This window comes from Camelina sativa, chromosome 14, assembly GCF_000633955.1.
Source record: "Camelina sativa cultivar DH55 chromosome 14, Cs, whole genome shotgun sequence".
NCBI classification, from domain to species: domain Eukaryota; kingdom Viridiplantae; phylum Streptophyta; class Magnoliopsida; order Brassicales; family Brassicaceae; genus Camelina; species Camelina sativa.
In genome coordinates this window covers 12987111-13001560 of record NC_025698.1, presented here as the reverse complement: position 1 = coordinate 13001560, position 14450 = coordinate 12987111, and the positions used below count along the sequence as shown (strand labels likewise).

General features: G+C 35.5%; 1 protein-coding gene across 3 annotated transcripts; it reads right to left on the bottom strand.

Moving 5' to 3' along the window:
* On the bottom strand, nucleotides 11892-14045 carry LOC104741266 (zinc finger protein CONSTANS-LIKE 16-like). 3 transcript variants are annotated; one of them, XM_010462078.2, is made up of 3 exons: nucleotides 12993-14045; nucleotides 12471-12667; nucleotides 11892-12368 (listed from the first exon to the last, which is right to left on the bottom strand). In XM_010462078.2, exons 1-3 carry the CDS (start codon nucleotides 13816-13818, stop codon nucleotides 12108-12110), a joined length of 1284 nt encoding a protein of 427 aa, XP_010460380.1. In that variant the 5' UTR covers nucleotides 13819-14045; the 3' UTR covers nucleotides 11892-12107. The 3 variants fall into 3 exon arrangements, with proteins under 3 accessions (XP_010460380.1, XP_010460378.1, XP_010460379.1); XM_010462076.2 differs by having other exon boundaries at nucleotides 12471-12702; nucleotides 13052-14043; XM_010462077.2 differs by lacking the exon at nucleotides 12471-12667 and having other exon boundaries at nucleotides 12820-13818.

Genomic DNA, 14450 nt, shown 5'->3' with positions numbered 1-14450 from the left:
TAATCGGAATTAAAAACAGAAGAAAAAATGATGAAGTAAAAGTAAATGATCTTTGGTATCTACACCACTAATAAGTGACACTTTCTTTCATATATATGGAAATAGTTATTGAAGAAGTGTGTGTGTATATGCTCTGCTGATTTCTCATTTATCAGATTTAGGTAAATTCTTTGGGACTCTTTTTTCACAAATTTATGTTTTTCAGTTGTGGTTCTATGAAGACTAAAAAAAAAAGTGAAATTTAAATATGCAGGCGTAAGTTTCTGTATCAGCAAATTATCCATTATGTTTACCACTAAATAGTAGTAAGTTGAGCTGACGGCATTAAGCTTGCCATCACAAAATTCAAAATAGAGAATAGGAGAATTAATAATTGAATATCCAAGACCTCTACAGGAGAAAAAGACAAGACGAAGGCATTCATTTGAAAAATATAAGGGTTGAAAAATAATATCAAAGGTTGTGACGAAGGACCCACTTAAATTAACGTGAACACGCTCAAAGTTTGTATCTCATCAACGTTAAAAATTTGCCAGAAAAAGGAAAGTCTTCGATGAGAGTCTAGTATTGAACATCGAATCAGTAATAGTTGTTAGTAATAAAAACATATTACAAACATGATAAACAATGAACCATGACAACTGGTACAACTGAGATGCGAAGTTGTACCAAGTTTTACAAAGTTATACCAAGTTTTACGAAGTTGTACCTTTTAGTTTCTGAAACTTCTAAGTTACAAAATCAGCATAGTTATATCAAGTTATACATAGTTGTCTAGAGTTAAGAGATATATCGTTGAATCCCCAATATATTAGCTTTGTTTCTTTAAAATCAATTGGATTCAGTGACTACTCTTCTTTTGATCAATTATACTGCATCTAAACAAATGTAGTCTCCAAGTTTGCTCAGAGTTTTTGTACAAACCTATAAACCAATCGATTCTCTCATAGATCCTGCAATATAGACCAATCGATTCTTAGTTACACGATTTTGAGAACAAAAATTTAAAATTCAATCAGAAAGAAGAAACTGATTTGAATTTATACAAATTTGGAGAAGAAACCGAGTGGAGATGTTGCGTGATGCAGAGGATAGATGGGTTTCAGATAAAGGCCAACTGGAGAGTTTGGCGCTGGATTATTTTAAGCGGCTTTATTCGTTGGAGGGTCTAAGTGTTGATCGACCAGTGTTGCCTACTGCGGGATTCCCGAGACTGACTCGCGACGAAAAAGTGGGTTTAGCTAAAGCGTTTACAGAGGAAGAGGTAAGTGTGGCGGTGAGGAGTATGGGCAGGTTTAAAGCACCAGGGCCTGATGGTTTTCAGCCCATTTTTTATCAGCATTGTTGGGAGGAAGTGGGTAGTTCAGTGAAAAAGTTTGTATTAGACTTTTTTGAGACAGGGGTTTTGCCGCCGGCAACGAATGATGCGTTGATTGTGTTGTTGGCCAAGGTGACGAATCCGGAGAGGATAACACAGTTCCGCCCAGTGAGTTTGTGTAACGTTTTGTTTAAAGTCATTACTAAGATGATGGTGATTAGGCTGAAGAGTGTGATTCATAAGTTGATCGGACCAGCACAAGCAAGTTTCATATCGGGTCGCTTGAGTATTGATAATATTGTGATTGTGCAAGAAGCGGTTCACTCCATGAGGAGGAAAAAAGGGAGAAAGGGTTGGATGCTGTTGAAATTAGACCTTGAGAAAGCTTACGATCGGGGCTGGAAGAGGGTTGGCGACGGAGGATAATGGAATGTGTGAAGGACCCGTCCATGTGTTTATTGTGGAATGGTGAGATAACAACCCCATTTGTGCTAGAGAGAGGGTTGCGACAAGGCAACCCTTTGTCGCCCTATCTGTTCATGTTGTGTATTGAGCGTCTTTGCCACCTTATCGATGGAGCAGTCGCAAGAAAGGAGTGGAAACCGATTACACTCTCACGCGGGGGTCCGAAGGTCTCTCATGTATGCTTTGTAGATGACATCATCTTGCTAGCGGAAGCATCAGTGGCTCAGGTGCGCGTTATCAGGCGAGTTTTGGACAGTTTTTGTTTGGCCTCCGGACAGAAAGTAAGCCTAGAGAAATCTAAAATCTTCTTGTCGTCTAATGTGAGCCGGGATATGGAGATCTCGATCACGGCGAAGAGTGGGATAGGTGCTACAAGAGAGCTAGGCAAATATCTTGGCATGCCGATCTTACATAAGAGGATAAATAAGAAGACTTTCGGAGAAGTCATTGAGCGGGTTTCATCACGATTGGCTGGATGGCGGAGTCGGACTCTGAGTTTGGCTGGGAGGATAACACTTACGAGAGCGGTGCTGTCATTGATACCAGTGCATACCATGAGCACTATTTTATTGTCGGCGTCTACGTTGGAACGGCTTGATAGAGTCTCTCGCTCATTTATTTGGGGGAGTACGCCAGAGCGGAAGCGTATCCACTTGATATCATGGGATCGGGTTTGTAGACCAAGGCAGGAAGGAGGTTTAGGTCTCTGGAGGGCGAAAGATATGAACAGGCCGTTGCTCGCAAAAGTAGGGTGGCGGGTGTTGAAGGATAAGGATAGCTTATGGGCTCGAGTGTTGCGCTGTAAGTATAAGATTGGGGATATTCACGATAGTAGCTGGTTAAAGCCGAAAGGGACATGGTCGTCAACATGGCGGAGTGTGGGGGTTGGTTTAAGAGAAGTCGTCGTAAGAGGTTTGGGATGGGTTCCTGGGGACGGGAGGAACATACGTTTTTGGACGGATCGATGGTTGTTGGAGACTCCATCGGCTGACTGGGTTGTCGGTAATCTTTCGGAGGATGTAAAACAAAGGAAGGCTGAGGAGTATTGGATTAAGGGAGTTGGTTGGGATATGGTTCGTATTGGTGAGTTCTTGCCGCAGAATATTCGGTTGGCGCTGTACGCAGTGGTGCTGAAAGGGGTACTGGGGCTAGAGGATACGATGTCCTGGACAGGAACAGCAAACAAGCGGTTTACTGTGGGATCTGCGTACATGTTGACTCGCGAAAGGAGGGAGGCGACACAGTGTATGGCTCTATTTTTTGATAGAATCTGGAAGGTTATGGTTCCGGAACGGGTTCGTGTATTCCTCTAGCTCGTCGGGAACCAAGTGATCCTTACGAATATGGAACGTTTCAGAAGGCACATGGGAGAATCGGACATGTGCACAATGTGCAATGGGGCCATAGAGTCGATTTTACATGTCTTGAGGGATTGTCCGGCAATGGCTGGTTTGTGGCATCGGCTGGTGCCGATACGGGAGAGGCATGAATTTTTTGCGAAATCCCTTTTGGAGTGGCTGTTCGTCAACTTGTCGGATAGAGGGAGATCGGGAGGAGAGATCTGGCCGACTGTTTTTGGAATGGCCGTATGGTGGGGCTGGAAGTGGAGATGTTGTGATGTGTTTGGAGAGAGAGGGTTATGTCAGGATCGACTCGGTTTTATAAAGAAAGTAGCAGCGGAGGTTGCTCAAGCACACTTGAGTGTGAATGGTGAGTCGAATACGGGGGGGTCGCGTTGAGAGACTTATTGTATGGAGTAAACCGGCGGACGGGTGGGTAACGGTGAACACGGATGGAACGTCCCGGGGTAACCCAGGTCGGGCTATGGCGGGGGTGTTATCCGGGATGGGAGTGGCCAATGGCTGGGCGGTTTCACTTTGAATATTGGGGTATGCTCTGCTTCTTTGGCGGAATTGTGGGGCGTCTATTGTGGTTTAGTGGTAGCTTGGGAGCGTGGATGGAGGCGTGTGGTGTTGGAGGTTGATTCTGAGCTGGTGGTGAGTCTTTTTCGAGTCGGGGTGAACGAGTCTCACCCTCTGGCTTTTCTGGTATGGTTGTGTCATGGCTTTATTACAAAAGACTGGTTAGTCCGGGTTACTCATGTGTATAGAGAGGCTAATCGTCTTGCTGATGGTTTAGCTAACTATGCGTTCACTTTGCCACTTGGTTTTCACTTGTTAGAAGAATGGTCGGACGCGGTCCATTTGCTGTTTTTGGAGGACATGAACAGGACCTCGTTTGCTCGTAATGTTCGGTTGTAATTGCTTTTTCGTTTCTTAATAAATTATAGGAGGTAGTTTACCTCCTCTCCCTTACCAAAAAAAAAGGAGCATTTCAGATTTATTTGTGGAGAGTAGAGAGCTCTTGAGAATTTAACCCTTCAAGCGCCTAATATATTATTTATTGGTTATTTAGGTCAATTTATTATTATTCTTATTTTTAAATTACAATTTTAGTAAAAGTTTGGGCTTAAGGCCCTTTAAATTGTTATAGTAGCTAAAATTCTTTTTTTTTGGGCTTGTGGCCCAAATCTCTGCGCCGCCTCTGGACCCGATACCAAACCTTCAAACCCTAATACCCTAGATATTTTATTTAAGAAGGATACGACTCTTCTTGTGTGTTTTTTTCCATTTTTCGACTCAGTCTTTTGTCTCGGTGGCTGCTCTGGATTGGCTCGAATCATGGAGAGAAATCCTCCGGTAATGTAGATCTGTTGTTTCCATATATATATAGTGACTTTCTACTATCTTCGTAGATAGATATAGTTTGTTGATTCATCTTAACATTTTTGGAGTACATTTTTTGTGCCAACTTTTTTTATCTTTGTATCTAAACAAGTCCCAACTAAATTCTCTACAATCATTACAACCAAACACAATCATTTAAATTATTTAATAATATTAATTTCAAATTTCTTAAAATCTATCTACCTCATTTAAAGCAATATGTTAGATTAAAATATAATTCTCCTTTCACTTTTATTTAATCTTATATTTAATTATTTGAATTACTATTTAATACATATAGTTAATAAAATTTTAGATTTTTTTCAGCATATGATGTGATTTGAATTTTTATAAACGAATATATATTTTAAAAATTGTTTTAAGATTTTTGTAACCAAACAAGTATACTCCAAACAAGTATAACCAAACCGACCCAACAACCAGCTCGAGTTGGTTTTTTTAGAGGGTCTGGTACTCTTGTTAGTTTACTTAGAGAATCAAGTTGGTTAGGGTCTGATCGGTTTAATTGTTTTGTTTTTTGTTTTGGTTTTAGTTCAATATATCTATATTAATATTTTTGAAATACATTTTGGTTTATGCCCATTAAGTTTTGCTTATTTAATATCTTTGATTTACAACATTAGTCCTTAACGATTTTCCTAAAATAACATTTCGTAGAAACTCAATTAATAGAACTATTTAAATCGACTTAATTTGATACGTTTATTGTCATAAATATCTTGACAACATCTATACATTTTTATTTTTCCAAAAACAACTCTACACATTAATTTTTAATCCCATAAAAATCTACAAACCTATTTTAACAGATCTTTAGAGACCGTATGATCTCTTAAATTTAAATGACACAGCCGAATTTGAGTAACAAATGATTACAATTTTGGGTTCTACCCTTTTAATGTTGTTTATTTAAATTTTTATTAACAAAATTGATCCCTACATATTTGCAAAAAATTAATAAGTAAAATATGGAAAATCAAATTCGATTATACTAATAATATACCTAAAATATGAAAAATTCAATTATTTCCTAAATTATTTATGCCGTCAATTTTTATTTTCCTTTTAAATTAAAAGATTTGAATATTTTAGATTTCAAAATGGAAATAATAATATCTTACACATTCAATGTCGATATTTTTAATANTAATAAAATTTTAGATTTTTTTCAGCATATGATGTGATTTGAATTTTTATAAACGAATATATATTTTAAAAATTGTTTTAAGATTTTTGTAACCAAACAAGTATACTCCAAACAAGTATAACCAAACCGACCCAACAACCAGCTCGAGTTGGTTTTTTTAGAGGGTCTGGTACTCTTGTTAGTTTACTTAGAGAATCAAGTTGGTTAGGGTCTGATCGGTTTAATTGTTTTGTTTTTTGTTTTGGTTTTAGTTCAATATATCTATATTAATATTTTTGAAATACATTTTGGTTTATGCCCATTAAGTTTTGCTTATTTAATATCTTTGATTTACAACATTAGTCCTTAACGATTTTCCTAAAATAACATTTCGTAGAAACTCAATTAATAGAACTATTTAAATCGACTTAATTTGATACGTTTATTGTCATAAATATCTTGACAACATCTATACATTTTTATTTTTCCAAAAACAACTCTACACATTAATTTTTAATCCCATAAAAATCTACAAACCTATTTTAACAGATCTTTAGAGACCGTATGATCTCTTAAATTTAAATGACACAGCCGAATTTGAGTAACAAATGATTACAATTTTGGGTTCTACCCTTTTAATGTTGTTTATTTAAATTTTTATTAACAAAATTGATCCCTACATATTTGCAAAAAATTAATAAGTAAAATATGGAAAATCAAATTCGATTATACTAATAATATACCTAAAATATGAAAAATTCAATTATTTCCTAAATTATTTATGCCGTCAATTTTTATTTTCCTTTTAAATTAAAAGATTTGAATATTTTAGATTTCAAAATGGAAATAATAATATCTTACACATTCAATGTCGATATTTTTAATATTATATATTAATATTTACTAACTGATTATATCTTTTACATAAACCATATTATTCTCTCAAGATTTTGATTTCTTATAATGGAAAAACTTTTAATCAAAAACTTAGATTTGGTATATAATAATGTTGAACAGAATCCTAAAATATAGCAAATAGAAACTAACTAAAACACACAGGACTATTTAATTTTTATCTTCCTTATGTAAATATTAAATCTTTTAAATTTTTTCATAATAATTATCATATTTTCAAAGATCTTTTTGTTTGCTCAACAATATTTACTTGATTTGATATCACATCTAATTTTATCATCACCAGTAACACTATAAATAATCTATGAACGTGAATATACCAAATAACTTCATTCTTACTTTGCTATTTTTTTCTCCCCAATTCTTATTTGCTAAAAAATGATAGATTTTTTCATAATCTGCATCACTAATATACATTTCTTAATTGTTTTTTTTTGCAGCTCAATTGTAATCATGGCAATAAGAGTGGGATCGTGCAACAAAATGTATTTTTTAATTTATTTATCCAAACTACTTTTACTTTGTTTTATCTTTGCTGTTTAGTTTTTGTCTTTCTAAATAACTGATTTTCTTTAGAAAGGTCCATTGGAAAATCAGTTTTAATCTCTTAAACTATTTCTGTTACGAATACAAAACTTTAAATTTGCTAATATCATCCTTTTCTTTTGACATAGAAGCATTGAGATCTCGGTTGTAAATGTAAGTTTTATTCTCACTAACGTTTTCATGTGCAATTAAGTGATTAAAACATAAGTGAAGTTTTCTTATATCATTTTTTTAATTGAATCAGGGTGTAACTCACTGCAACAACCTTAGAGTATGGCCACTGGAAGTTTCTCTCCCAATTGCTCTTTCTTTTATCCCAAAAAAAAATAAAAATCCTAATATTGGGTCCACAAAAACGGAGAAACGTTTCTGCAGGAAGGAACTTAAGCAACGCATAAACAACGTTACATGGCGTGTTTTGATACGTTGATGAGTAAATATAATTTTTTTTTTTTCACTTTCTTCCTTCTTTCGTTCGCGATCCTCTCTCTTTTCTCTCTCAATCCGAAAGGCGAATCAATACATTCACCGCCATCGCACTTCCTCGATCTCCGCCAGGCTCCGTTCTTCTCTATCTCTATTCAATTGTTTCTCCCGGTAACAACCAGCTGAGGAAGAATACGAAGAAGTAGCCGTCGTGGTGGTGATGATAATGATGACTTCACTTGGTGGTGGAGGCGGAGGTGGCGGTGTTACTGGTGGAGGGAGATTCGTTACATATCCGCCGCCTCGTACTGTGCCTCCGTCGGCTTCTCTCGTGGTGGTCTCCGATCACAGCCTTCTTTCCTTGTTGAGCAAGATAAGTGATTTAAATCAATCTCTGTTTTTTTAAACTGTATTCTTAAATAGTTGACAAAAAAAATGTAATATTAAATACGAAAAGAAAAGAAAATAAACAAATTTTATTGATAAAATTAAAAGCACAAGAACTTTTACATCTTACTAACTACAAAAAGAAACAAATTTAGCTAACAATCACACGAATTATATATTAACCCAATCTAAATTTTGTGCGTCAGAAAAGTAAAATAGTGTAAGTGTTCATATTTTTCCTTCAATAATTGGGAGAGGCTTGTCGAAGTAGCGTGTTCAAGATAAATTTGGATAAAATTGCGAAAAAACTATCTCCACATTTTCTTCTGTTGGTTTGGTAAAGTGTATGTAATTATAAAAAATAGCTCTTAAGAAAATTATTATTGAAAAATTGCACTAGTTGACATATGGAAATGAATGTAGGTTAGTATTTATTTGGATTTTTTTTTTTTTTTTTTNAACCACAAGAACTTTTACATCTTATTAACTACACAAAGAAACAAATTTAGCTAACAATCACACGAATTATATATTAACCCAATCTAAATTTTGTGCGTCAGAAAAGTAAAATAGTGTAAGTGTTCATATTTTTCCTTCAATAATTGGGAGAGGCTTGTCGAAGTAGCGTGTTCAAGATAAATTTGGATAAAATTGCGAAAAACCTATCTCGACATTTTCTTCTGTTGGTTTGGTAAAGTGTATGTAATTAGAAAAAATAGCTCTTAAGAAAATTATTATTGAAAAATTGCACTAGTTGACACATGGAAATGAATGTAGGTCAGTATTTATTTGGAATTAATCAACGTGAGTATACTATATTAACAGTTTAATTTTTGTTTATATTGATGTTTCTAAGTTTTTTTATGCCGAAAAATGTATATTGGAAGAATATGCTTTTATTTGGTTAAATATTTGAAGAATATGTTACTGAGGATGTAGAGTTGAAAACAAAACAACAAAACAGCCAGCTTAAAGTATGAAATACAAAAATTTCAATTATTAAAGCTGAAAGAAAATTCGTTGGTACATATTTGAAAGAAACAAAAGTTTGTCAAAAAGGATTTAAGTATTATTTTTCTTTACGATCGTTTTTAAAAAGTTAAGACATTCTCTTCTTTAAAATAATGATTCTAGGTTGACTAACTAAACTATCAATGTTGGAATTCTATCCTTAAAGGTTGATTTTGTAACGAATAAATTCCTTAAGAATATTTTGGAGCGTAAGAATTTTGAATTCGACACCAGGTCTAGTACTCTTCCAAAAAAATATTTGAGCTCAACTGGTTAAGATTACCAATAACACTCTTATATTCATTTTCTTTTGTTTTAAACTTACGACAACATCATTTGGAGTTGGAGTATACATATAAGCAGCTCAAAAGACGAGGTAATTTGAAAGTTAAAAAATTACCAGCATTTAAAATTATTTGTTAAAGCTGTTCTAACACTTAAACCCCGCGCAATGATTGCGTAAGTGATATATAAACTGGCTATGATTTCACATAAACAAACATCACAAGGCGAAGAAGAGGGCCGAAATGAGTCAGTTGACTAGGTAGTTGGGCTTTAATTTATTTATGAGCCCCGTCGAAAACCCTAAACTCAAATTTGCTTCAATACCTCATTTTATTCACTGGTCCAAGAATTTTTGTGTGAACTTTTTTTTTTTTGTTAGGCCCTCGTAAGATACCAAAACGGGGTTGTGATATGATACCAAATCGTAATGCCCCAGGCTGAGTGGAAAATATCAGATGATCTATATATACGTATAAGTTTCTGGTACTATATATTCGAACTGCATTAAAATTTTCCTATATTTCTTTCATTTGTAAACGCATAATAATATCCATAGGATGACATCTCCAATAGTATAAGATATTTTGGAAAGGTTTCCACAAAAATCATAGGAGATGGGGTTGCCAAACGGGGTTTAATCAAAATGACGGTCACTGACGTTTTGGGATTTACTCATTTTTTCAAAAAAATTGAATATTGAAAGAGTTTTTAGAAGCGAGGAGAGGACCACAAACAACATGTCATTTCATTGTTCAGCCCAAAAGGCCTCCCACGAGCCAACCCTTTTCCTAATATGAATTAAATTATTACAAAATTCCAAAATTTCATTTTAATTTGGTGGGTCCAACTGCCCTTTCAATCTTTTTAATAAATCTATCTATTGATTTGGTCCAAATAAGACATGGTTCAATTATTATTACACAGTTTTTTTTTTTTTGTCTGTTGAATTTTCGAAAGCATATTCTTAATTATGTCTTCAATTATTTAACAATCTTCCAATTTTCTAACAAAAATTACTACTTTCAGTTTTCCTAAAGTTATCCAAACTCTCTTTCTGTTTGTACATATGAATAAAACAAAACCATCAAACCAAACGTTGAGGTTTATATATATAGACAACATAAAATATGGGAAGGAACAGGTAAAGCCATAAAAAAGTAGCTTTAACCGTTTTTAGTTTTCAAAACATACTGACATAAATAATTCAAATTTTTAATTTCTCTCTTCTGATGATGCCAATAAAAATGAATATCTTATTTTTCTATCTCGGTTCTATCATTTTTCCCAAGTGGGAAGTGGAAACAACAAGTAGGGTTCGTTCTTGTTCTTGTCAATTAGGAAGACACTTCTTTAATCTTAAGATGTCTTTCCAAATTTTACTAGGTGGCTTTGTAAACGCAATGTAATATATTTGGGGAAAAAAAAAAAGATAAAGGAGAAAACCATAAGTATGATAATTTCTTTTAAATATTATATTCGTCAATATAATACTTTTATAACTAAAGTACGTACAGGTTGACCCAAAAAAATAATACTTAAGTACGTACATATATTTGATCGTTCATTTGATCTAATCCGGTAACTGTAATAGAAGCAGCGGCAAATCGAAAGTTGAATGTGATATAACTTATGAGGCCAATGTCTCTCAGTCTCTCTCTAGGCTCCTTCGTGCGGACCCAACTCTCATGCTACACAACAACATCCTACGATGTGACTTCTACATCTTTTAGTTGTGTCCTGCGCCCTTTCTATGAATTGGACTTTTGTATCACTTACGACGACAAAGACAAAAAGATTTCTCACAACTCTATTTAATGTATACCTATACTTTATTTACCTGTTCTACGTAGTAGCTTTAGATAATCATATTATATAGCACTTCCAAACAAAACTTGTTTGAAATTATCCAACTTACCAAAAAATTTAGCACCACCAAAATTAACATATCTTATGTACCACAGATATAAATTATTAACGGGTCGTTGATAATGATATGACGATATTAACGCCGATAGATATTTAATCCAAATACAATATACGCTTGTGTGGTAGTTAGTAGCCATTTTTCATCTTAGCTAGAAATTAAAAAGGAATTTGGACTATACAGAAAAAATGCTACATCAGTTGGCAAGGACAACGACGATTCACGGTTAACTTGTTTATTGTGCTTATTATAATTGGCTGTCAAGCCACATTTTATTATGAAATCCCAGTTCTGATTCTTTTAAGACTATAATAGACGCTCCAAATTTTTTTTTTTTTTTAAGTCTGTTTAACTATTATTATTTTAAAGTTCTTAAGGATGATCAATAATTAGATTTTATCCTTAGTTTCGTTTCCGTGTGGTTTATACAAATTAGACTCAAATATAATCGGTCCACAAACTTTTTTTTGGCTTCAGCTTAATTTTGGGTAACCAAACTATAAGTAAATATTTTAATAGTGATATATTTGAATTTAAAATATATGAGTCTTGGTCTATAGTTTGTTTGGTTTAGTTTGGTATATAGACCTTAATTAAACATGTTACCGGCTTACTCTTCATTCGCTTTGTTCTTCTATATAAGAATAACGGTTTGAGAAGAGTTATCGGTTAGTTTTGGTTTGAGAAGTTATGTTCGTTCAAATCGGGTTTGAGAGGTCATAAGCATGTTTAACTAGAGTATTTTCAACAATCAAAATGCCTTTGCACATTCTTATTACCAAATATATACATCAGTGCTATATTTATAATACAAGAAAAGTCACATTATTGGTCACTTCTATGTACATAAACCAAGCCGCGAAGCACAATTAAGTGCCAAATTAACTTCTGTCGTTGAAGAAGAAAAAAACTCACTAAAATTTGTAAAGTGAGATATAACTTGAGTACATTCACTATTCAGTAGTTAACACCTAATGGTGAATTTGCAGCAGCAGCAGTGAGCGCGGCTCTCTTAACGAATCTTCCTTTCATGCGTGGTCTTTTCTCCGCATTCAGTTTACGTACCTCGTACCTTATCTTCTTAGAAAACAACCTTGTCCTCCTCTTCTCTCTGTACCTCGAAACCCTAGCTTCTCTACCTCCATCTCCAAACCCACTTGATGGTAAACATCCACCAACGTACTGCTTCTGATGACTTTGATCTCCACCAAATTCTCCCTAAAACACACAATTCAAAATTAGATAAAACTCACTATCATCGGAGGAAAGAAATGGAATCCTAACGAGTAATGAATATATATATACATATGTATAACATACCATGGAAACAGGTGGCCAACTGCTAATGTCAATGTCTAGTTCCGGTGGCTCTCCCGAAGTCCACGGTCGACCTTGGCCTCCCCAAGTAGATATAACCGAGTCGTAGTTTAATCTTAGCATCAGAACATTCTTCTCTTCTTCCTCCTTCACCTTAACAACGCATTCACCACTACTTTCAACATTCTTCATTACCTCTTCTTCGGATGTCTTGTGTGACGACTCGTAATCAAAACTTAGCTCAAACGGTACCGNTCTAAAACACACAATTCAAAATTAAATAAAACTCACTATCATGAGAGGAAAGAAATGGAATCCTAAAGACTAATGACTATATATATGTATAACATACCATGGAAACAGGTGGCCAACTGCTAATGTCTATGTCTAGTTTCGGTGGCTCTCCCGAAGTCCACGGTGGACCTTGGCCTCCCCAAGTAGATATAACCGAGTCGTAGTTTAGTCTCAGCATCAGAACATTCTTCTCTTCTTCCTCCTTCACCTTGACAACGCATTCACCACTACTTTCAACATTCTTCATTACCTCTTCTTCGGATGTCTTGTGTGACGACTCGTAATCAAAACTTAGCTCAAACGGTACCGTTCCATCCACGTCTTTCCGATCATCATCATCGAATATTTCCATGTTTATGGCTTTCTTTTCTTCTACTTCTTCTTCTTCAATCTCGTCTTTTTCGACTTTGAACATCTCTGTATTAGAAAACCCTAGGTCCTCCATGGCGTAAGACTCAGTGTCTAACCCGCGACCGAGCAGAGTCTCCACGTCAGCAGCGAACTCCTCAAGCTCCATGTCCGTCGGGAAAAAACCATTAAGACAACTCTCAGCGTTGTCTTCGTCCTCATCGATCATCACACTGATCATAGGAAACTCGATCTTCGGCGCAACGACGTCGTTCAAGAATTGTTCAGCCACCAACGGATCGAGAACCGGCACTTGACAGATCAGCTGCTCTTCTAGCTCATAGCTGTCGGTCTGATCCTCAACACTAATCTCCGGAACCAAGTCATGAAAAATCGACAAATTGTTCTTCTTACCTGAGCCACGTGGCGTCCGAGCTTTACGAGTGAACCCGTGATGCCAAGTGGCTGCTTCGTGTGGAGGAGAAGCTGATGATGAGTGGTTGCTATGCTTCACGGCCGCCGGGCTGGCCGTCTTCAAACGGACCCTCTCGTGCCGGCGAGCGAGAGGGTTTGCTGAGTGGACCAAACTGTCGCAAGATTGACAAAGAAAAGCATCGTCGGCCGCGCAGTACCACCGTGCCCGTCTCTTCACGCAGCTATCGCAAGCCCTCGCCGTCTTCGCTCCAACAGCATTCGCCAAACTTTTCATCTTCTTACAAACTGTAAAACCAACATCAACGACAAGAGCACGAGAGCTTTGATTTCGACAGAACAGTTTCAATAACTGATATCTATTATTGCTCTGCGTTACAAGTAAGATTTTTTTGTGTGTGTGTGTCGTCGTCCTAGAAGGATTTGGGCAGTGAGTGTTTGAGATTGAAGAGGATGTCCCGGAAGAAGTGCGTACTCTTTTGTGTCAGTGGATTTTTGAAGTTATAAAAATTATTTGATGCACTTTTTGGGTGTTTATGTCTTCAGTTAAGACCCCACGTTGAGGCCTTATCTGATATGTGATTGGTTGAGTTCAGAAGATGATCCTCGTAATAGTGTTTTAATTGGTCAGATTCTTTATCCAGTGGATTTCTAGTGTGGTCCATCTTGTCGCTTTCCTTGCCCAATCCCTCGTTATTTATTTTTCTCTATTCGCCTTTTTTTTTATCTTTCTTTTTTTGTGGATTTTTTTATTTCTTTCTTTTTGGGTAGCAATGGTTTCTGTTTTGTCTTTTTTTTTTTTTACTTTCTTTCTCGTCTACCAATTTTTCTATAAAGACTGCATGTATATAGTATTCCCTATGCTTCTAATAGATTAATACTAATTTAGCTCGGCATCATATGAACCAT

Coding starts and splice junctions, on each gene's coding strand:
- LOC104741266 (XM_010462078.2), bottom strand. CDS start 13,818: ATGAAAAGTTTGGCGAATGCTGTTGGAGCGAAGACGGCGAGGGCTTGC. Junction 12,668..12,992: donor GGTAATGAAGAATGTTGAAA/GTAGTGGTGAAT, acceptor AGACATCCGAAG/AAGAGGTAATGAAGAATGTT. Junction 12,369..12,470: donor GTTGGCCACCTGTTTCCATG/GTATGTTATACA, acceptor TGTGTGTTTTAG/GGAGAATTTGGTGGAGATCA.